This window comes from Corvus moneduloides, chromosome 17 (genome assembly GCF_009650955.1).
Source record: "Corvus moneduloides isolate bCorMon1 chromosome 17, bCorMon1.pri, whole genome shotgun sequence".
Classification (NCBI taxonomy): domain Eukaryota; kingdom Metazoa; phylum Chordata; class Aves; order Passeriformes; family Corvidae; genus Corvus; species Corvus moneduloides.
The window spans coordinates 8,990,561-9,012,203 of record NC_045492.1 but is presented as its reverse complement, the minus strand read 5'-3'; the positions used below and the strand labels follow the sequence as shown (position 1 = coordinate 9,012,203).

The window sequence follows — 21,643 nt, the reverse complement described above, 5'->3', positions numbered from 1 at the left end:
AGAAGGCCAAGAACAATCAGGGTGCTCTGTCCTCCTGTCCCATCCAGCACGGCACTGACACTGAAATGTGTCCACTAATGGAAATGAGATGTCCCTCACCAGCTGTGGAGTAGAGCAGGGAGGCAGGACAGACTGTGAAACAGAGAGGAGAACCGAACATTGCATAGTAAAAACAGAGAGAGTCTTGTGTACCCTAATTCTAACCTTGCAGAAATCAAGGCAGGACTTCTGCTGTTTTTTCATATCTTAAGAGAAGAGCTATCCAGAGAGTGAACCCCACATGGCCCATTTCAGTGGCCAGCTGGCATTTTGCAGATGGAGTGATCACTAAGAAGAGCACTAAATTGTCACCCACCTTCAAGGACACAACCTGCCTTCAGACCTGCTGGGATGTAGGAGCAGGGCTGAAGCCCTTCACAGAGCTCACCTATAAAGCATTCAGAAGCCCATTCCCATTATATAATTGACACCAGAGCCCAGAATTCCTGCTTGATTCATTCCCTTTGTGTCTATACCTGAACACAGCTCCTGGGGTGTTTGTCTTCCACAGCTCTGAGGAAGCAGAGCCAGATCTCTCCTCGGAGGCAGGGCAGCACCAAGGATGGTGCAGGGGGCAGCTCGGGGCCTCTGGCTTCAGTGCAGAGAGGGGAGAAGAAGGTGAACCAAGTCCTTCTCTCTTTATGGGAGAAACCAGGCTCGAGGTCTCCCACCCCTTTGCTTCCCACGGCACAAGCTGGACCACAGGAGAGTGCTCCTATCCCCAGCAAAGCGCAGAGATTTCATTTGTGCCTTATCTGACACAAGAGAAAAGAGGAATTCCTTATCAGCTCCCAACCCACCTGCACCGAGCTGGGTGGAGGACCACCAAGAGGACCACCAAGAGCAGGAGGTCCTTTTAGCCATTACAAGATTTTGAGATTTTGTCCAAACTGGGCAACAAAGCTCAAAAGATGAAGAAGAGAGAACATATTCCACTTTAGCAAAGCAGAAGGGGATAATTTGTGTTCTTACAGCGTGACAAAGGACCAAGAATCTTCTGAGCTGCCCGTCCCACTTCTACACTACAGCCCATGGGGAGTCTTGTGTCTTCTCAATAATTATTTCATCTGTGCCCAACACACACGTGCAGAGGGAAGAATTCAGCTGAAGCTTTGGAAGAGGCAGCCCCATGTTTTTCCTTTTCTGGCAGAAGAGGATTCAGAGATTTCTACGGATGCACGACAAACTGTGCCATCTGCTGTCCTTGGTAGGCTCTGCTGGGCCTCAGTTTGGGAGGGAGAGAGAAGAGGGGATTGCTCTTTAAAGTGGACTTTACTGCCTTTCCTTCTTTCTAATGATAGAAAAAAAAAGTAAATTCTTGCATCAGCCACAGTGCAGGTTTTCTCATGCTTCGTTATGCTTCATGCTAACAGTGCATGCAAAGAGGTGTAATATGTCACCCTCGGGCCAGAAGCAGACATCAAAAGGTCAAACGGCTCAAATGAGATAAAAATGAAGTGTTTGGGAATAGATAGTCAAGTCTTTTCTTTTTTTTTTTTTTTCTTTATCTCTTATAAATTTTTGTAAACAATCCAGGCATTGAAGCCAAACCCCCTTCATCCATGTCACAGGACTGGCTACTTACCCTTTCATTTGGCAATAAATCTTGCTCTGGGCAAATTTTGATCAACAACTGTTGTCTAAAAATTACAGCTGAGATTGCACCTATTCTAGGCTAAATCAGCTGATCAAGGGAATTTTATCCAAATTATCTGTGTGTAGAGCATGGAGCAAACACCATCAGCCAAACCACAGCTGTGGGCATCTACCAGGATCCCCCTGCCCTTACCAGGAGCTGCTTGCAGGAAGATTTTGGCTGAACTGAGCAATCCACAGGGTTAAGAGAGCTCATGGGACATCACTTCCACGATGTTTCTCTGGGCAGAATTCGGCTAAAACAGGGGTGTGCAGACTGAAAAGAAGAGGCCGGAGCCATCCATGGGGACCTCACAGGACACATCCCCATGGCACAGACCCACGTGGTGTTGGGGTGATGAAGGGCATGGCAGCAGCAGAGCCTGACCAAGAATTTTTGGATCTGGGTTTGGGGCTGCTCAGAGCCCTGGTTCCCATCCATCAGCCCCCTGAGCACCTCAGAAGTGCCGCTGGTGTCTGTGGGAGGATAAAACTGCCAAAAATTAAGTGCAGCATAAGCCTTTTCATGGGTGGGAACAGAGATTTCAGCAGCCTTCTGTACACTGCTGCTTTCTGCAGCCACAGCTCAATGAGGGGGAAATGAAAAACTTCATTGGAAAAGGGAGAAATGACAAAAAAAACCTCTAAACATCCCAGGAGCCTTGTGGGCATGTGCAAAGGATTTTTAATCAGTATTAGGAACTGTAAAAACAGCGGGGGGGAAATCATTAGCATGAAGCTGATACAGCAACAGACTTGGACTGAATAAAATAAATATCCCAGTTTGAGGCCTCCTCCCCTCAGATCCATCAATCACCTTTGCTGTGTATGAGGCACAGGTTTTCACAAGAAAGTCTTGCCTTTAGTGAAGGCTTCTTGCACATATCATCTTAAAGGTTAAATACAGCAAAATCCTCTTGAATATGTATTTTTGTTTTAAAATCTAAATGTTTCTTCAGATAACAAGGTTATTTCATTTTCAAAGACTTGTTTTGGCAGGGAGGAGAAATGGGAAAAAATGCTCATCTGAAAGCATTTTTTTTTTTCAAGCATAAAGCTTGGGGCTTCTGGAAAATTCTATTTTTTTAATGTTTGAGCTAGCTGAGTGGGAAAATGTAAGCTTTCAATATTCCTTTTACTTACATTTCTCTAGTGAAGATTACTCAGAGCAGCTTAAATAAAAATCAAGAGATTTGTCACATATTAGCTCTTAGGGAGGCAAATATATTTAGAAAAAAAATATTTAAGGCTAAGCTTGCTGCATTTAAAAATCACCTACTATTTCTGCATAGAAAATGACTTTCTAGCAAATATTTATACCTGCCTTGGGCTCCAGTGGTCTCAATGCAACGAGAAAAAATACAACCCAGCTCATGGCCTTGCTGCCCAGATCTCAGAATGCCCTAAAATGGGAATTTTTGTAGGAATATATTCCTCATGGCATGAGCTTCAGATAGGGTCTTGCTTAAGGAGAGAACTTAATGAGAAATCTCTTGCTGTGTGACTGAGGGCTGGGTTTGACTCCTGCTCCTTTTGCTTGGAAAATCAGGATTGATTTAGTATTTTTTGGAATATGAGTCCCATGGTTGCAGTATTTTAACACAATTTTTTCCTCCATGGTCAGTAAAGTGGCACCAGGAAGAAATAGAGACCATTGTGTTCATCAGCTACAAAACACTTCATTCTTATTTTGCCCACTGAAATAAACTTCTTTCATTGTCCAAAGAGCTGCAAAGGCTCCTTTGCTTGTGTGTGGACAGTGTCATTCTTCAGGAAGTGGATTATTCACTTTACATTGGCTTTGTGAGTAAATATTCCACCTTTTACATTTGAAGACAGCCTGATAAAATATGAGATTTTTGGAAAAGATATAATTTAGCTTTCTAACACCTCAAAGAAGACTGAAAATGGGAAATAGGCTCGCTGAAGGAACTGATGGTTATTGATGACTGAACGAACGTCCCCTTTTTTGTACCCCTCTGGCTTGAAGGCAAATCAGAGCACACCCAGAGCAGCAAACCCTCGTGAGTCATGATTTAGCAGGCTGCACTGCTAAGTGAGAAATGCCGTCATATAACTGGCATGAAAGGGGTTTGACATAAAGCAAATGAAAAAAATTCCAGAGAAAGCGGCATTTTGGTGAATCCTAACCTAGGCGAGTATTGGGGAGACTCTTTGGAAGAATACATGGGTCCTTTGGTTGGATACTTCTTATGCCGGGGAGTTGAAGGGGGTGGGGGACCCACAATCATATCTATCCTGGCAAAGTAAATAAGAAAAAAGACACCAGCAAAATGCATAATGAAGCAACACGTAGAGAAAAGTTGGTCAGAGAAAAGTCGCAGAAAGAAACAACTGAAAAACAGAACGACAGGGAGAGAAAGAGAGAGAATTTGAAAATATATTCTGCTGGAAACAGAAGGCTCTCTCCTACCACCTGGTTGTTGGTGAAAAACCAGAGTCTTACCCACCTCAGGGTAAGATTTGGAGATTTAGGCACCACTGCAACATCATCAGGAGTTCCCCCCGCCCCAGATATAACAGGCAACATGCTTTACCCTCTGGAATATATTTGCATATGTGAGGTAATATCCCATTGAGGTGGCTGGATATGAAACAACATATATTCATTCTCCTTTCAGTTCCAGTGCTAGGGAACACATCCTCAGCTAGTTCAGGGAAGCATGAGCTGCTGGGAGTCGGCGAGGAACGCTGCAGGATTGGATAACTCAATGAATGGGAGACATCCATGGTTGGCAAGGTGTCAGGATGGAACACGAGACAATGTGAACACAACGCTGAAAAGAGCACATTGCAGACAGAGACAGAGGCTTTACTGATTAGAGAGGAAAGTGCATGTAAACACCCCAGAAATAGGCTTGGATGCAGCTTTAATCCACCAAAGCCCTGGCTAGGGGAGGTCAGAGCCAGCCCTGCCGAGCTGAGCTGGCAGCGAGAACACAGGGCTTTGATTGATGAAGGCAAGGGAGATTAAAATATCGGTTCTCCAAGGTGCCCCATGACTTCCTCCCTGGGATCCATCGCATGGGTGCAGGGTCCAACATCGGCCATGGCCTTGTCTACAGGGGGTCCTTCCAGTTGTACTGGGCAGGTGACCAGCCATGGGACCTGCTGGTGCCCAAAGTGTGGCCCCAAAGGGGTCTGCTCCCATCACCATCACTGATCTCCTGCTCAGTGGGGACACTGAAACCACTGAAGCTGCCTGGTAGTCTTGGATCCCAAATCCAGGTGCTTCATGTTTTTGAAGCAGCTCCTGGTCCTCCTGGCTTCTCTGTGAGAGGATGGTTGGTGGCCTTGTCCATCCCCAGAACCTCATCCTCACAGTCCCACAGCTACAGCTGAGGGAAGAATCCCTCAGCTTTGAAAGCTGCAATTCCTTACCCCAGCCTTCCCAAAAAAGCAGCCAACCAAACTGCTTTGGCTTTTCAGCACATCCCCCTGAAGGACTGGGAGACTTGGATGGGTGGTGAGGCAATCTGCCGCAGCCCTCAGGCTGCTGGCGACTCAGGATTCCACCTGGAGCCAGCGGAGATGACAACCTTGATGGCCCAGTACCCACTGCGGAGGCGGCCTGGAGGCCTCTTGTTTCAGGTTACTAAAGTTAAGAAATCTCAATCCCCTCCTCCTCCTCTTCCCCCTCTATATTCAGCTACACATCTTGGATCTATGATCACTGAATTTGTACTGAACAGGAGTGAGAGGCTCACACCGAGGAAATTCTCCAGGATATTTTGGTCTCCATAGCAAGGGAGAATGTTCCTTCTGGGAAAAGCACAGTGTGCAGCAGGGCTGAGAAAGTTACCTCTGCATTTTGAGTATCAAAAATAGCAGAGTTAAAATGGTGTCTGAGAGATTCATGGCAGAACAGAGATTCCTCTTTTTCCCAAGACAATTTTCCTGCTTCATTCCTGGGGTTCATGTCAGCTGTTTGCATACACAAACACTTCTTTTCTTCACATTTGCTGACTCTATCAGGGACTTAGATGGGTTTGAAATTAAAGGAAAACTTCCTCAATGCCTTCTAGAGGAATCTGGGCTGCCACAGCCATCAAGGGAAGCAATTTCATTCTCCAAGTGTAAAAGCAAATGGTGTATTTTTTTGATTGGAGATTGCCCATGGCCAAGCCGTGCCACAGTTCTGGGTGTCCTTCAAGCTCAGCAGAACTGGTGCTACTTCTGCTGAGCCAACACAGCCGGGGGTGTTGGAGGCTTGGGGTCTGCTTTCCCCATCAGGGCTGAGGGAGGAGTGGTCAGGCTAAAAGATTAAACTCTGATCCTCTGTTCAAGGAATCAAATTTATGTGCTGGGGTTTTTTTTCTTCCAGGAGAAACATGAAAAAAATGGAACCTTCTCAGTTCCATTTGTCCCTTTTCCACATTCCTTCTCCTATTAAAATGAACACATCTCTCCCTAAAATCTGAGCACAGAAGCTGAAATGCAGCTCAGCTAAACCCCACCCACGTCGGTGGGCTTGGATGAGAAATTCCCATCTGCACGGATTTTCAGCAGACTGCACCATCCGAGGAGGGATTCCTCCTCAAGTGGCTTAGCATCCCAACAGTGGGAGGCAGCTGCTGCCTCCTCCCTGCTCTCTGTGTCTGTGGCAGCAGGGCCACAGCCAGGACACCAAATTTTGTCTTAGATACCAAATAACCCACATGAGCCTTAACACTGGGGCAACCTTGGCACCCTGCCTGGAGGACCATGGAAATACCCACCGGCCTTTCCTATGGGATACCATAATGAAAAATCTCCCAAAATAAAGCAGGAGGATGAGCCATGATTTTTGTGTGTCCTGTGATGGGCAGTAAGGGTGTTTTAGTGGCAGTCCCTGTCCTGCTTGTCCCTGTGAGTTCCAGCCATAAGCACTGATGTTTTCCTTGAGGATTTTTCTTAGAAAGGAAAACAATAATCTGTAGCTGCAAAGGAAAGTGTGTCTCTCTGTAATACCTCCACAATGAACAAAAAGCAGTGGGAAATGAAGCAAAGAGAGGGGTCTCTTGCCTGGCCTGAAGGTTTTTAATCCGGGAGAGCATGTCCAGGTGCCCAGCTGAGTACTGCTCAATGACATCCATCACGTCGTAGGGCCGGAGACTCTCCTTGAACTTGCGCTTGGAGACGAGAAACCTCATAATGCTGCAGGAGACAGAGAGCAAAATCATAACACAGTCCCTGGGTGCAGCCTGACCTGCTTAATGGTGGATAAAAAACACCACAGGGAGCTGCTTTGTAAGGAAAATGGAATAAATCCCAACCCTGTGGATTTGGGAGAGGATGCAGCAATAGGAGAGGGGAAGGGGGTTGCGGGGGCTGGTGGCTGAAGCCCTGTCTGCGACAGGGGGTCCCTGATGCCCCTTGGACTGTCATCTGTGCATGTGCTCTCCGCACCACTTTTATAAATGTCAGCAGTAAATCTCAGAGATGGTGAAAATGGTCATTTGGATGCATCCCTGCGGGGGATTTTCCTGTTTCTCCATTTATTCCTTCCCTAAGCAAAAATTGCCCTTCCTGGCAAAATTGTCTATAAAGCAGGGCAGGCCACCCAGGGGAAAAACAGTCTGCAGCACACACATGTCAGCATTTGCCAGCACTTCTTGGGCTTTACACTTCTCATTTTTCTCTCTAATTTATTCTTCTGGACCGCATCCCCCCCTCTCCCTCTCTTACCACACTGCCCTGATGCTGACTTTCAGCCCTGGTGTCAAATCTTCCGTCACAAACTCGCAGTTGCAGCTTTTGTTCTCATCAGGAATGTCTTCTCCAGGGAGGCTTGCTTCTGGGTTTGGGACAGGGAAGGAGAAACACAACACGTTACTGTTTCCCGTGCCAGTGCCACTCAAGGAAAGATGAGGCAGATCACAAACAGCAACCCCAGGGGAAGCAGCAGAAAAGCCTTTGCTGAGCATCCAAATGAGAGCGTTTCCCAGGATGTGCTAAGGTGACATTCAGCAGAGCCAACTGCAGCTCTCACCCATCTCTGTATCAGTGAATCCCAGTATCATCTGGGTTGGAAAAGCCCTCTAAGATCATTGAGTCCAACCACTCTCCCAACATGGCCAAGCCCACCACTAACCCATGTCCCCAGGTGCCACATCTAGGTGTGGTTTTAATCCCTCCAAGATGGTGATTCCACCACTGCCCTGTGCAGCCTGTTCCAGGGCTTGACCATCCTTTCAGTGAAGAAATTTTTCCTAATATCCACCCCAAACCTCCCCAGGCACAACCTGAGGTTATTTCCTCTTGTCTCAATGCCTGACTCTTTCTCCTTTCCCCATCCTTACGTGCAGAAATATAAACATTATCATGGATATCAGAAGGGGCTTTCTTGCCTCTTCTAATCATTATTGACTAGTTTGGGTTGGAAGGGACCTTTTAAAGGCCCCCTCGTCCAACCCCCTGCAATGGGCAGGGACATCTTCAACTTGATCGAGTTGCTCAGGCTACTCCAAGCTAAAAGACTGGGAGGGGAAGGAGTTCCAACATCTTGGCTGGCAGCTCTGCCCTTCTTATGTGGGGAGGGAGAGGATGTGGGGGCCAGCTGGGAATCTGGGGTCCAGCACAGCACCCCAAGCCCTCACCTTCTGAGTTCTGCCGTGACGCCGCTCCCTTGATGCGGAACGCTTGCCGGGCTCGGCTGCGGTCTCCGAAGCTCCAGCTCTTGGGCACTTTGCTCGGGCTGTCCTCGATGCTCTGGTCAGCACTGGGGGACCTCCTGATGCCCTGAGCCTGTGGAGAGCCTTTCCCTTTGGTGCCAGCACCGCGGGGACTGGAGAAGACACGATCTTTCAAACTGACCTTCTGACTGTTCAGAGAAACACGTTGAAACAAAGACAAAAAGGAGACAGCAGGAGGAGTCATTCTGGAAACCACGCAGTCCTTCCCCACCAGCCATTAGAAACCAAGAGCACTTCCAAGCAGCAGTGACATGTAGCTTTGCTGTTGGCTTTTCTCTTTTTTCCAATATGTATTTTTTATTTTTATTTTTGTTTTAAAGAAAGCATTGTAGAAATGTTTCCGTCATCATGAGTGAAATGGGAATGATTCGTAAGAGAGAGAAAATAATGAGGACTTAAACAGAAGCCCCTCATGGGATGCCAGGGCTGGCGGGACAGAATGACATTAACAATGAGGTTATGATTCCTTAAATCACTGATCGACTCCGATCACGAGTTAGGAAGCTTTTCTTTCACAACTGCCTTCCAAAACACTATGACTAATAAGAAAATACCAATAAAAAAACCCCAAACCATTATCTTAGAATTTTTGTGTAAACACTTCACTTCTGGTGCTCAGATCTGTCCTTTCCCTTTCTTCAGCTCCTGTATTTCCTCCCTCTTCAAACATGATCTGCCCCCTTTATGTATTCCAAAGAGCTCCTCTTTATCCAGTTACATATTAAAACACATAAATACAAACGCTGAATTGTGCAACTCCTTTGTATCCTATAAAAATTCCATCTAAAAGCTATCTGCCATCTCCCTGGAGGACTGCTATGGGTGTCATAAACATGTAAAGCAAAATTTTAAAACTCCAGAATATGGCATTTTATTGCCTTTTTTCCTACTAGAATCCTTGCAATTATGGTTGGAAAAGAAGCTCTCCCCAGAAACAGAGATGATCTCACTGGGAAATAGTGACCACCCCGCTCTAATTGGTTTCCAAATTCTGAAATTTGCAATTAAAGCCTTTCACCCAAATGAAGACATGGAATTTTCATGTGAAAATTTAAGAACAAAGAGATTTTGTGAATCTTTATGAAACCACAAACTTTATAGAGACAGCACTGGGGAAAGCAGACTGCAAATAGTTTGGGATCAGTTCATATTTTCTTGATAGCAATCGATGATTAAACTCCACTCATTAGAGGCTGGACAATCAGTGCAAGGTACTTGCACAAATAGCCAGTATTTTATATATAGGTGTATCAAAATTGAGTGAAGACAGGGATTTAATTCCCAACACTCTGTACCATTGCAGCAGCCACTTATCATTCTGCTGCAAACTCTCTGCCTCAGTTTGCGGGAAGAACATTTCAGAAATTTTAATTTCCACATCACCAACCAAAGACCTGCTTTTTTTTGCTGTGTCTTTCAGCAACACCAACTTAAAAGTCAGAGCCACGCAGTCCTTCTTTGCCTTCAAAACTGGCATGAGGTTCTTCAATCAGAACTTGGCTGCTGGTTTTGAAGCAAAGCAAAACGCTGCTCCCTTTTCCCAGCCGCCGGCTGTTCCCTGCTGACAGGAGCAGACACCAGCTCCGGCCAGCAAGGGAAGAAGATGTGACTCGAGGACACTCAGGGAGCAGATTTGCCGGGTAAGAAGGTGCTATTTTTACAAAGTCACTTTACATTGAGAGACAACAAACATTTACAGGGAGAGAAAGGTGCTTAGGCAGCATTTTGCAGAGTTGTGTGGGGACGGCATCCCCTGGGCTGCAGGGCAGGGTTGGCTGCAGCCATGAGTTCAGCAGCAATTTCACATTGAAAGATGGATTGGAGAGAAAATAAAATTTGCTCATGACCAAATTAAAAAAGGCAGAATTATTCCAATTAAAGATGAATTTTAATTCAGGTAAGTGCTGGGGATTGAATTTCCAGTGTGGTGTCCATCTGCGGGGGTCTGTCTGAAAGCCATGGGATCAACAGACCCTCGGCAGAGCTGAAATCCAGGTCAGAGGTACAAATCCACATGGGAATCTGGGAACAAGCACGTGCCTAAACACCTTTCTGGATGTAAGCCTTAATTACTAATGCTACCAAAAACCATTGTACATAGTGAGCCAAAGGTTTAAAAGAAATTCTCACTCTGAGTTTCTTGGATTAGAAACCAGATTGAAATTTTGCCTTTTGATTCTTAACAGGCCAACTGGATCTTTTTTCTTTATTTTTGTTGATTTTACAGAATAATATTTATTGAATCCACTGTGTTTCAGTAGTACTATTACTTTGAATTACCTTTTTAAAAAGCAAGTTTTATAAAAATGCATTAGCAACACAGCCATATTCAGGATTCAAAGCGATCTCTTTGTGCCCTATCCTCTGCTGAGTTTCTCCCATCACCAATCCCAGCATAAAACCAGTTGCCTTTCACTGAGTACAGCAGGGCCTTTTCCTTGGAGCCCCTTTTCCATTCCCACAACAAATGTGCTACAAATGTTTGCAGGAATCACAAAAAGCAAAAAATAAAGGGTTGAACTTGGTGAGGGATACGAGCAAAGAGTTTCAAGCCTGACAGCATGAGGTGCAACACATTAAAAAACCTCGTAGAAATCTGATGAACAATTAAGATCTGGGTGGGTTTTGTTCCCAAGTACTCACTAAGGAAAAAAACCCAACACTTGATGTAACTTCTCTGTTTTAACATAGACGACATGAGACACCATGAACAATTAACTGAATTTTTTCTTCTGCCATGCAATCGCCTCATTGGAAACGACACCTGGAATCACATGCAAGTACAATCCCTGCAGAGGAGGATGCTGTTGGGGTCTGCAGGAGCCGGTAGGAAAAAAATCCCAAAGAAATACAGACATACATAGGGATATATGTTGTCAGCTAATCCAAGATCATGTTCTCACTCAACCAGAAAGTCATGCAGAGGGACTCAGAGTATCTCAGAGAGGTGGTGTTTGGATGTCACTCCAGGATGGTAAATGAGCCTCAGTTGAGTGGGGCGTGCTGGTGACATGAACGTGAGGACAGCAGGAACCCAGCCACACACACAGCAGGGACGGATGGACGCTCACGGGGCAGGAGCTGTGCTCGTGCCAGGGGAAGGAAGGGAAAGGGAACTGCGGCTTTGCAACCAGAGGCACAGCTTAGGGGAAGCCACCATAGCCTAAGAGGGCGTGATTTAATTCTAGGTCCTCATAACCACTCCAGGTGGCATCTACAAAAAGATTTGATAGCAAAAAATCGCCTTTCCAGGCTGACTTTGGGGACGGTTTATAAATATTCACGTTTTGACTTGAATTTAACAAAGGATAGAAACTGAGCTGATTTTTCTCTGTTGCCAGTCAAAAAATGAGAGTCCATGTTGGAGAAACTGGATGATGTTCACTGATTTAGTGGGCTTTGCATTTTGGTAAAGTCCAACAGGCCAGCACTCAGCAGAGAACTGACCTTCAAAATGAGCTGCCATCAGCTTCCTTAGGATGCCAGGGGTTTAAGCTCCTGTTTGAAACCCTCTGGTTTGGGGTTCGTTCCAGTTCTCTATAGTATCAAATCAGCACTTTTAATGCAATGTGGACTGATTACATTAGCAGTAATTTTGGATCAATAAAAAGTATCAGTTGTAAGGTCTTGTCATTGATTTTAAACTGTGCTTGAGCCATTACTTCACTTCCTTCTCGGCTAGCCAGAATGAGTTGGATTAGCACAGACTCAGATCCATCTCTGCATCCAAACTCAACCATTATTAGTGCTCACTCTTCTGAGAAGCTGTGGCCAGGAGAAAAAGGTTGTCTCCTGTTGGTAAATGAAGGGCTTTTTTTAAATCAAGAGTTTGTGCTGAGCTCGTGGCATATGAGAACAACTCATTAAAACCAGGCAGGAGTGCCAGGAGTGAATGATGGCTTTTGCGACTATCACTGGGCTCCAGTCTGCTTGCTGGTGTGAATAAGAGGCAGAAACCAATTACTGGAGACATGAAGGAAAGGAAAATAAAACTGTGTATGCAAAATTTGCCATGACTAAAACAGAAAGCAAGAGAGGGCCTGGCTCAAGCCTGGTTTGTCTCCAGTGATTTCAGAAAAGCCGTTGCTGAAAGGTGAATTCAGCCTAGAGAATGGAGTTTCTAGAAGCAGAGAAACCTGGGCATAAGGGAAACAAAACATCAGCCAGTGATCAAGTCATGGTGAGTAATCCCTCTCCTTTTCCTCATCCACAACCACAGTGCTAGACTTGGATGGGAGCCACTGATGCTGCGATGGCAAAGACTGGAGTTGCACCACCACAAAAGCACGGAAAAGCACAGGGCCTTGGGTGAGTGAAGGGACACTGGAGCCAGACTCATGTCTGTAACCTTTGCTATTCTGCAGCATTCTGTTAGGATCACCCATCTCTTCCTAATTCACAGCCCTCTTCTCCCAAACTGATGCTGGGTGCTGTCAGACACCACATCAGCCACATCCTGCCTCTTCTCCCAGCCTTACTGTTTGCCAGCTCGGCTGTTCTGCATTTTGAGAGCAAAGCAAAGCAGCCAGGTTGCACCTCTGAGCTGGCTGATCATTCCCAGACAAGCCTTTAAGAAATCTGCTCCACCCAGAGCCACAGGCCAGTCAAGGGCTCTGCAAACACCTTTCCTTCACTGCTCTGGGTGCCACCTCTTCCCACTGTGAGGTGCCCTCATCTCTGAGTGTGTCAGGAAAGTCTCTTACAAAGCACAATATGATAGAGCTGATAACCTGGCTTGGTGTAGTTACATTACTGCCTAAAAATGAATGTGTTATTGCATTTATTAACTAAAGATCATTGGTTTAGTACATTAAGAAACCACAGCTTCTAAGGAGTTTCCTATTAATTTACCTACATTGAGTTTTCCATGATTGCCTCATGGTTTGCTGTTATTTCCTTATGTGCATCTTAGATGAAGGCTTTTAGCACTCAGCCTGAGCTGCATCAAAGTGCTGGCACCTGCCCCAAGAGTTTGTGCAGTGGGGATTGTTGGCAGGCACCCAAGGGTCCAGGGAAACAAGACATTTGAATTATTTTTACGTCCCTTCACAGTTAAACCACAGTTTTACTAAAGCACAGGGTGTGTAACACTATACTCAGGATGGATGCAGGTAACAAAGATGCCCTTGTAGCTATTCCAAAGTCCAAGACTCCTTTTTGACTGGAAGAACCACAGTCTGTCATCCTCCTTTTCAGGGGCTCCAGCAGATTAAGAAGATATTGAGGTAACACTTTGTTCCATCCTCCCTTTCCCTTGCAGAACTCAAGATGGGGGAGATGAAATGAGGACCACAGTGGGAAGGAATTCAGTAGAAAACAGAAAAAAATTGACACTGCTTTAGCAATTAAAAATCCATGCCTAGGAAGACATGCAAGGAAGACATTGAGATCAGAGTGGCTGATTTTCCAGAAAACAAAACCAGACATGGACAGATGAGAGACCAGATTACGAATAGCACTGCTCATTTTCATCTCTGCCAAAAACAACCTCAGTGTGAAGCAACTGAGAAAAGGCTTTCTCTGGGGAGGAGTCCCTGCTCACACTACACCTCCACAGATAAAACAACCTCACCTGGCAAATGGAAACACCACAGAAGTCAGGATCATTTTTTCAGCTAGGCTATTGACCAAATCTTTGCCATTTGGAAATGTCATGAAATGCTGCCTGTGCAACTGATGATCACCAAGTATTTACCCACACTTCTCAAGGCTAACCTTCAAGGAAAGCCACAGCACCACCAAATATGTAGCAGGAGGCTGACTCAGAGGTTCAGGCTTTTTATCCAGATGTAGAGGATTTCCTACCATGGAGAAACTGCTTTTTATGAACCCTAGATCATGCCCCATTCCTCTTTGTTACCCATTCAGAGATGGGATTTACCACTCTACTTCTGAGCACCTGGTACACGCAAACCTCAGCCATGAGCCCTACCCTCTAGACTGACAGAGAATAAAAATAGCCAGCAGGTCAAAAAATAGCAAGAAAAGAAAAGATACAGGTTGAAACAATTAATGAAGAAAATCAGAGATACATATACTGTTAGAGCTGCAGTTTTATACTTTCAAAGCTGTCATTTGTTGGCTTTCTGAGGGATACAGAGACTGGTGATTTTGAGAATTAAAACGGACTCCAAAAAAGAGCATGCAAAAATCCGAGTTCACAAACATGCGGCATCACTCAGTGCCCTGCCACTCCTGGGCTGCCCACCTGCCTGGCTGCGGGGCGAGGAGCTCGGGGGGTCCCCTGCCAGCATTCACAGCATGCAAACTCTGGGCAGTGGGAGATCAAGAAGGTGCATGTTTGCTGCTGAGGAGCAGTGTCTGGGGTGGGGGCAGAGACTCTTCTAGTGCAGGTGTGGAAGTATTTATGCACAAATAAGATAGGATCTACGTGTCTGTGTATATGGCCATGGGTGCACTAAGGGATGCTCGTTGGGAAGTCCCTGAAAACACCTAGCAGTTGTCAACTGGATGAAAAAGATGCAAACCCTGCTCGTACAAAGCCCTGAGCTAAAGCTGTCTGTCCCCCTCGGGGTCTAGAAACAGAACCATTCACAAGGCCAATGCCAACGCTCAGGGGAGCCCGTGTCCCCTATGTCTGGCAGGACAGGCTGAGATTAGTCCTTCTCTAGCTGCGTAGTAGAGGTGCTAGATAGGCAAGCTGTGGCTTCCAAAGGCCACCAGACTAGGAAAGGTCAATTTGTCATGGTCAGAGAGCCAAAGGAATGGTGACTGAGCAGAGGCAGGAAGCTGGTATTTCTCATGCTACTAACTAGACATTGCTGTACAGTGCAAGTCAATTTGCAAGGATTCCCTGGACCTTGAGGAGGGATGGAGCGACAGGGAGGAAAGGGTATTTTTAAAAAAAAATTTAAATTTTTCATTTTTCTTTTCTTTTCTTTTCTCTCTTTTTCCTTTTTTTTTTTTTTTAATTTTCCATCATTTGTTAAACTTCATTTCCTGGCCTCCTCCCTTGCTGAGCAGACACTGGCTTGGCTCGCCCAGCCCAAATTCCCCATCCTCATCTCTTCGCTTCGTGTGCTCTGCACAACTGGCAGCCAGGGAAGGCTCTAATTTCGGGGCGGGCAGCAGGGAGGCTCTTCCACCTTTTTTTACTCATCTAGTACCTCTATTAAGCAGAGAAGTGATCAGAACGGGTGGTAGCAGGGTAGAGGGAGAATGAGCCGTGCAGCTTTTGATTAGTTTCGTGCGACGCATTTCCCGTGGTACCTAGAGTTTCCTGAGCAGCATCCGCATAGTGACTCTCTGCACGGTTTGCTCTTACTGGAAATGAGGGGAGAGTAAAAATTAGACCTGGAAGCAAATGCCAGACAGGAAACTTTTGATTATGGACTCTAGGTTTAAAAGACAGGTGTTTTGAGGGCCGGGTTCATGACAGGATTGTTCTGTTTGAGTGTTAAGTGAGGAAAAAATAAAAAAAATCAAAAATCAAGAGGGTTTCTGAAATTTGTTTCACTGTGGTCAGTAAATTTAATTATTAGACATGAGGCATTCTGCTCATTGAGTTGGTGGTGTCAGTTTATCTACAATTAACTGCAGGAAGATTTTTCGTCTGTATTGGAAACAAAAAATACTCTGTTCTTCCTCTAAATATATAAAAAAAACCATAAGTTTTTTCAAATTGTGTAAACCATGGAAAGACAAAACTGTAACTTGTTTTGTCAAATAATATCCAAAAAGCTCAATTTTCTTCTTTTTTTTTTTCCCCAAAAAACCCCACTCACAAAGAGAGCTAGTTAATCTGTGAATTATTTGCACTTTTTGTATGGGAAATACCATTCTATTAAGCCTGGCATTGAAAAAAAAAAAAAAAAAGATAAAAGCAGGGTGTGGTGCAGTCCCTTATGGGAAGGGAGTTGAACATCTGTGTTCACACATCTGGTTTTCGTAATGCTTTTTAGACAGGCCCTACCACTTGTGGGGAGTTGCTGACTTTGAGGAGGCACCACCACAGCTCCATCCCAAATGGCTGCTCAGGCACTGCCCTGCCAGAGATCCCCACCAGGACCAGGGTCCTCCACGCCATGGAGCAGCCCTCTACCTGTGGAAGGGGAATGACGTGGCCCCATCACCCCACCAGGCCACCAACCACCAGCAGGCAGCTCTTGCCGAATTCATGGGCAGACTGGAAAGGCTGAAGGGCATCAAATCCCAATCTTGTTTTACGCTTGAGCTCAGCAGTCGGAGGAGCTCATGGGCACAGCACCCCATGCAAGCTCAGCTGACACCACCCTCGGCATCTTGGGGACTCCTCAGGTGCCCACAGTGGGACCCTGCATCCCCAGGTAGCCCCAGGGGCCGGTGGTGCTACCAGGGCTGTCCTGGAGCTGGCGTGGGAGTGGGATATTGAGCATGCAGAGCCTCAGGGAGACGCGTGGGTTTCTCTCCTCAGTCTCCTCTGCAGTCCCTCCAGAAAGATGCAGTTCCTCCGTGCAAATAATCCGCTCCCCTAAAGGCAACTGATTATTTCCAGATTACTGTCAGTCCCAGCATGAGTCTCTGACACCAGTTAAATTGGTTAGAAGGCCAAACACCAGCCCAGGCTCATGTGGCCCGTGGGGTTCCTATGGTTGACCCCGGTTTCCATAGGCAGTAGAGGTTCAGGACACCTTGGACATCCTTGGCTGGATGAGCAGGGGCCCACTGAGTCAACCAAAGGCATCCTCCAGTGCGTACAAAAGCCTTAATCACACCCCTGAACAGAGATCTTGGGGTTGTGTGTATCTCAGACAGACACATACACACACTGAGAGAGAGATACACACACAGATATACACACACGGTACAGGGGACCCAGCCCAGCATTCACCCAGAACATGGCCAAGGTCCTGCTGAGCTCACTGGGGCCAAGGACAAACCACAGCTGAGAACAACCTTTCAAAGAGGTTACTCTCATTACCTACAGCACTGAACTCATGCTGGACAAAGTAATCTGAGTTTTAGCTTCCCACTTCCCTGGAATCCTTCTGTTTCTTTTTCTTTGATATGAATGCGTTATTGTGATCATTTGGTTCATTAATTTTATCTTTTCATCCAATTGTATTTTTGAAAGGAAAGGAAGAAATGTGGTTGTGGATGCCTTCAGATGTTTCTCAAACCATCTGTTGAAGAGCATCTGAAGCCCACATTTCATACAGGAGCCTCCATAGCCCTGGCTAACCATGTGTCTGTCTTTTTGACATTACAATCAAAGCAAAACAAACAGAAATGAGATGCCACAGCTAATTTCCAGCCTGATTAACAGAAGAGTAATCACCCCCCCATTATCACTCTGATCTGCTGGCTTTCTGCAGCACGAGGGGTGAGAAAAGCCCCAGAACAGAGTAGACCCCCTTCCTTGGGGATATGAGGGAGAGTGGACTTGTATTTGGACCCTGCATGGCAGCAGCAGCATGGTCTCGGACGTGGGATGGGTCCCAGTGCCCCAGCAGCACAGCCAGCCTGAGGAGGAGCAGGTGGCACTGCTTGGCCAGGGCAGGGGCAGGGTGGACACAACACCCAGAGTGACAGGCAACAGGAGGCTCTGAAAGCATTTGTTTCTTAAACGGAGGAAAATAAAGAGGGGGGAAGAGGTACACAGCATGTAGGAAAAGACCAGCATCTCTTCTGCTCATCACAGCCTGGGCTCCACCTCCACCTGGGGGACGTGAGCTCCTGGCCCCCAAGCAGGCCAGCACAGAGCATTCCCAGCACTTGGATGTGGATGCAGACAAGCTCGTGGTGGAAAAACAAAGCAGAAACCATAGAGAAAGGACGTAACCTGACTCTCAGATCAGCTGTCCCATTTTATGCTAAGACTGAATCAAAAGCTACCCATGAGAAATTCCAGGTGACCCCAAGCCTCTGCCACACTGACCCCATCACCTCCTCATGTCCTCTCAGCCCAGGCAGCAGCTCTCCCAGTGCTGAGTGGGCAGAAATCAGCAGGGCCACAGCAGCACTGGGGTCACAGGGCAGGACCCTGACAGCCACCCTGTGCACTGGCAGAATGCTTGGGATGCTCCCTGACCTCACGAGGCAATGCTTGTCCTGCACAGCACATTCCCAGCATCCCTTCTCTAAATTAAAATATATTAAAGTGAAAAATAGTGAAAAAGCTCTTTCTATTCCATTTGCTGCCAGGACTTTGTGGTGTATCTCTTGTGGAAAGAGGGTTATAGGAAATCAGCCACTCCCTACACATCACTAAAACAGGAGGAACATCCAGCTACCTCCAGGTGTAAGGCTGTATTTCCTCACAGCAATGGAAATGCAAAGTGGCAAATCCTTTCCCAGCTGAAGCAGTGAAAGTGTGGAGCTGGGGTCTGCTAAGAGAGACAATTCATCCCCAGGAGCTTCCTGAGTGAAGCATCATCAGCAAGTGGGTGATTAACTGCCAGGTGGGCAGAGAAACAGGATGAGTTCTCTTTTCTAAGGGCAGGATGACACACTGAGCATCACCGGGAGGCTGCTGGAAATTAGAGTGGGTGGCAGATTTGGGATGTGAATGTAAAAGACCCAGAAAATTTTGTTGGGGAAAATAGGCAGTTTGGGGCCCCCCTGAACACAAGATTCTTTCCTGAGGTCTGAGACATTGTCAGATGGAAGGAAAAGGACAGTGGGAGCAGGGAGAATTGGTATTGTCCTAACAGAATAGAAGGAAGGAGCTTTGGTGCTGCCCTGCAGCAGAACTGAACGATATGGAATAAACTCTAAAGCTCTGCACAGCAGCTGCAGACCCTCAGCTTAAGCCCTCCTGGGCTGGGGTTTAACAACAAAACCCATCGGTGTCACAAGAGACAGATGCACCACAGGAGCAGGAAACAGCACTTGGAAATGACTCTGATGAAGGTATATAGTAAAAAATGCTCTGAAAAAGGACAGAGAAGGACTATTTTTACTTCTTTCTGTGACATAAGGTTGAGGAAGTAGAAAATGAACAGGGAAAAACCTGCAACCTTTAAGAAGAAATATTGTACACAACCTAAGGTTTCCAGTAAATAAATATGAACCTTGCAAGGCAGGACTGAGATTCAAAAATTAAAAATAAGGCTAGTGACTCAGAAATAAGACTATTTATTGTGATTGCAGGGATGCTGGCTGGTGTAACCCTGCAAGGGACTGTCAGGCCTCAGATTTTCTTGGCTATGGAGGTGATGGGGCTGAGCAGGGATTTTGTCTCGTTGCACTGTAAGAAATGTGGATTTACCCTTTGATGCATCCAAAGTTTATCACTGGCTGAGACAGGGCAGTGGGGCAGCCAGATCCTGGGATGAAATTCTGACCCTCCTGATGCCACAGGCAGGTGGCCAAGATTTCAGCCTTGGTCTGCTCTCACAGAGCCCTTCCCAAGTAATGCTCCCTGCTTTAATAATACTGGATGGAGGCTGCCTTCACTTGAGCTACACTTAAGACCTCAAGCAGAAAAAAGAAAAAAAAAATCTGGATAGTTGAAACATGATCTTGGAGATTTGGGTTATTTGGCAGGAAAGTAGATGGAGTGCTACAAAGGTTCTGCTTGCAAAGAAAAGCTCAAATGAATGACAGAAAAAAAATAGGTGGGGGGGGAGAGGGAGAAGGAAGGAAGGAAGGAAAGATGAAATTTTCCACCCTTTAATCAGCACTATATCTACCCAGATATCTTTGGTTGGCTTTCATGCCAAGGAAAAATTAGTTTCTGGCCTCTTATAAGCTGAGGCATGGCAGAGAGGTACATCTGCAGAATGCCAGGCTCTAGCTGTACTTCTGAAAATGTATTCATTGTTTACAAAATTTAGGCTGTAAGCTGTGTTTTGAGGAATGAGATGGAAGATCTGAAAGCCAAGCAGATGATCTCTGCTGATCATCAGTTTGTGTCTCATCAGCCAAGAAAAAAAAAGACATTCAGCTCCAGAATTATTTTTTAAAAGAACTGGAAAATATAGGACAAAAAAATCCCAGAATGAAATACTTCTAAGTGGATGAAGAGTGTCCTAAATGTATCCCAAACACCAGCCCTGTCGCTTTCCCGGGGAGCTGCGAATGGAGAAAAGCTCTACCACAAGTGAGATTTGCGGCTGCCCTTGGAAAGTGCTCGCCACGATCCAGAGCACGCTCTGCACCGTGGGCTCGAGGCGTGGAGGGAAGATGAAGCAGGGAATGTGCTTCCTCCCCAGGGAACGGGGTGGACAAAGGGTGTCTCTGCCATGCCACCTCGCGCCGTGCCAGAGAGCGCTCCGTGTCCCACGGAGCAGCAGGTCCACGCAGTGCCCTGCAGCGAGAGGAGCTCGGCAGAAGTCGCTAACGCGGCGCCTTGGCGATGGCTTCGTGTTCCCCATGTCACCTCTGCCCAGCACGGGTGACAGGGACACGGGCAAAGCGTCCCCTGCCCCTGGGCACGCGTTGAGCCTGCGGTATACCAACTCACTCAGCTACAACCTCAGCAAAGAAATGAAACAAAGAAGCGTAAACCCAACCCCTGCTGTCACCCCGGTGAGTGTCTGCCAGCTCCGCCCGTGCTGCCACCACTCCCTGCACCCCCCCAGCCTCGCTACCCTGCAGCTCCAGCCCGAGGCAGACTGGAAGGAAGATATGATTTAAGGTCCAGCATACACGTAGATACATTGGACTGCACAGCACAGGAAAAGCACGGTAATACCTAGGAATGCTTCCCTCGATGGTGCCACAACATGGTACACACACGCACACACATAGAAATCTACAGGGAATGCATGGGGATGGCGTGTTGGCAGTGATACAGACCTTGGCGATGGTTCGGGCTGCTGCTCTTTCCTTTAAACAGAAGCAATAGTACATTAGCATGGTGTCAGGTGGCAAAAGATGTTGCTGCTTCACTGTTAAAACATAACGAAACGACAATACCAAACAATACAACTAAGTGGAAGTTGTGGACAGAAGAAAGGGAAAGGAGCACTTAATTCCTGGAGTTTCTGGCCCGGACAGGAGATCACTGGAGACTCACACAACCTCAGAGAAGACACATACAACGCACAGGGTTGAAGAATTTATCCCAACCCATCCTTGTGCCTACGCACGACTGAGACACTTGGGGGTCGTGTGATTTGTGTGAGCACAGGAGGACTTCTGAGAGGCTCAGAGAGCGGCCCCCTTCCTTTGGAAACGCACTGCCCTCATGTTTCTGCACATGGGGAAGGGTTTGAACAGCTCCCATGACCTTGCTGCATTCGCTTTTCTTCCCTGGCTATTGGGACAGAGCTCATGTCAGATCTCCGAATGCACGGATTCATGCCGGGTGCTGTGATTGGACATGGGTG

The 21,643-nt window shown here is 46.6% G+C and overlaps 1 protein-coding gene across 19 annotated transcripts in view; it reads right to left on the bottom strand.

Annotated features, from left to right (window-relative positions):
* Positions 1–21,643, bottom strand: part of KCNQ2 (potassium voltage-gated channel subfamily Q member 2) — a 74,937-nt gene that overhangs the window by 13,272 nt on the left and 40,022 nt on the right. For 2 of the 19 annotated variants that reach the window (XM_032126794.1, XM_032126797.1), the window contains 6 exons: positions 21,111–21,140; positions 15,600–15,653; positions 8,274–8,497; positions 7,363–7,471; positions 6,700–6,831; positions 3,826–3,933 (listed from right to left, as the gene is read on the bottom strand). In XM_032126794.1, coding sequence (XP_031982685.1) covers positions 3,826–3,933; positions 6,700–6,831; positions 7,363–7,471; positions 8,274–8,497; positions 15,600–15,653; positions 21,111–21,140 — 657 coding nt within the window. The remainder of the gene's footprint in view (positions 1–3,825; positions 3,934–6,699; positions 6,832–7,362; positions 7,472–8,273; positions 8,498–15,599; positions 15,654–21,110; positions 21,141–21,643) is intronic. The other 17 variants (XM_032126807.1, XM_032126811.1, XM_032126800.1 and 14 more) reach the window with 11 other exon arrangements.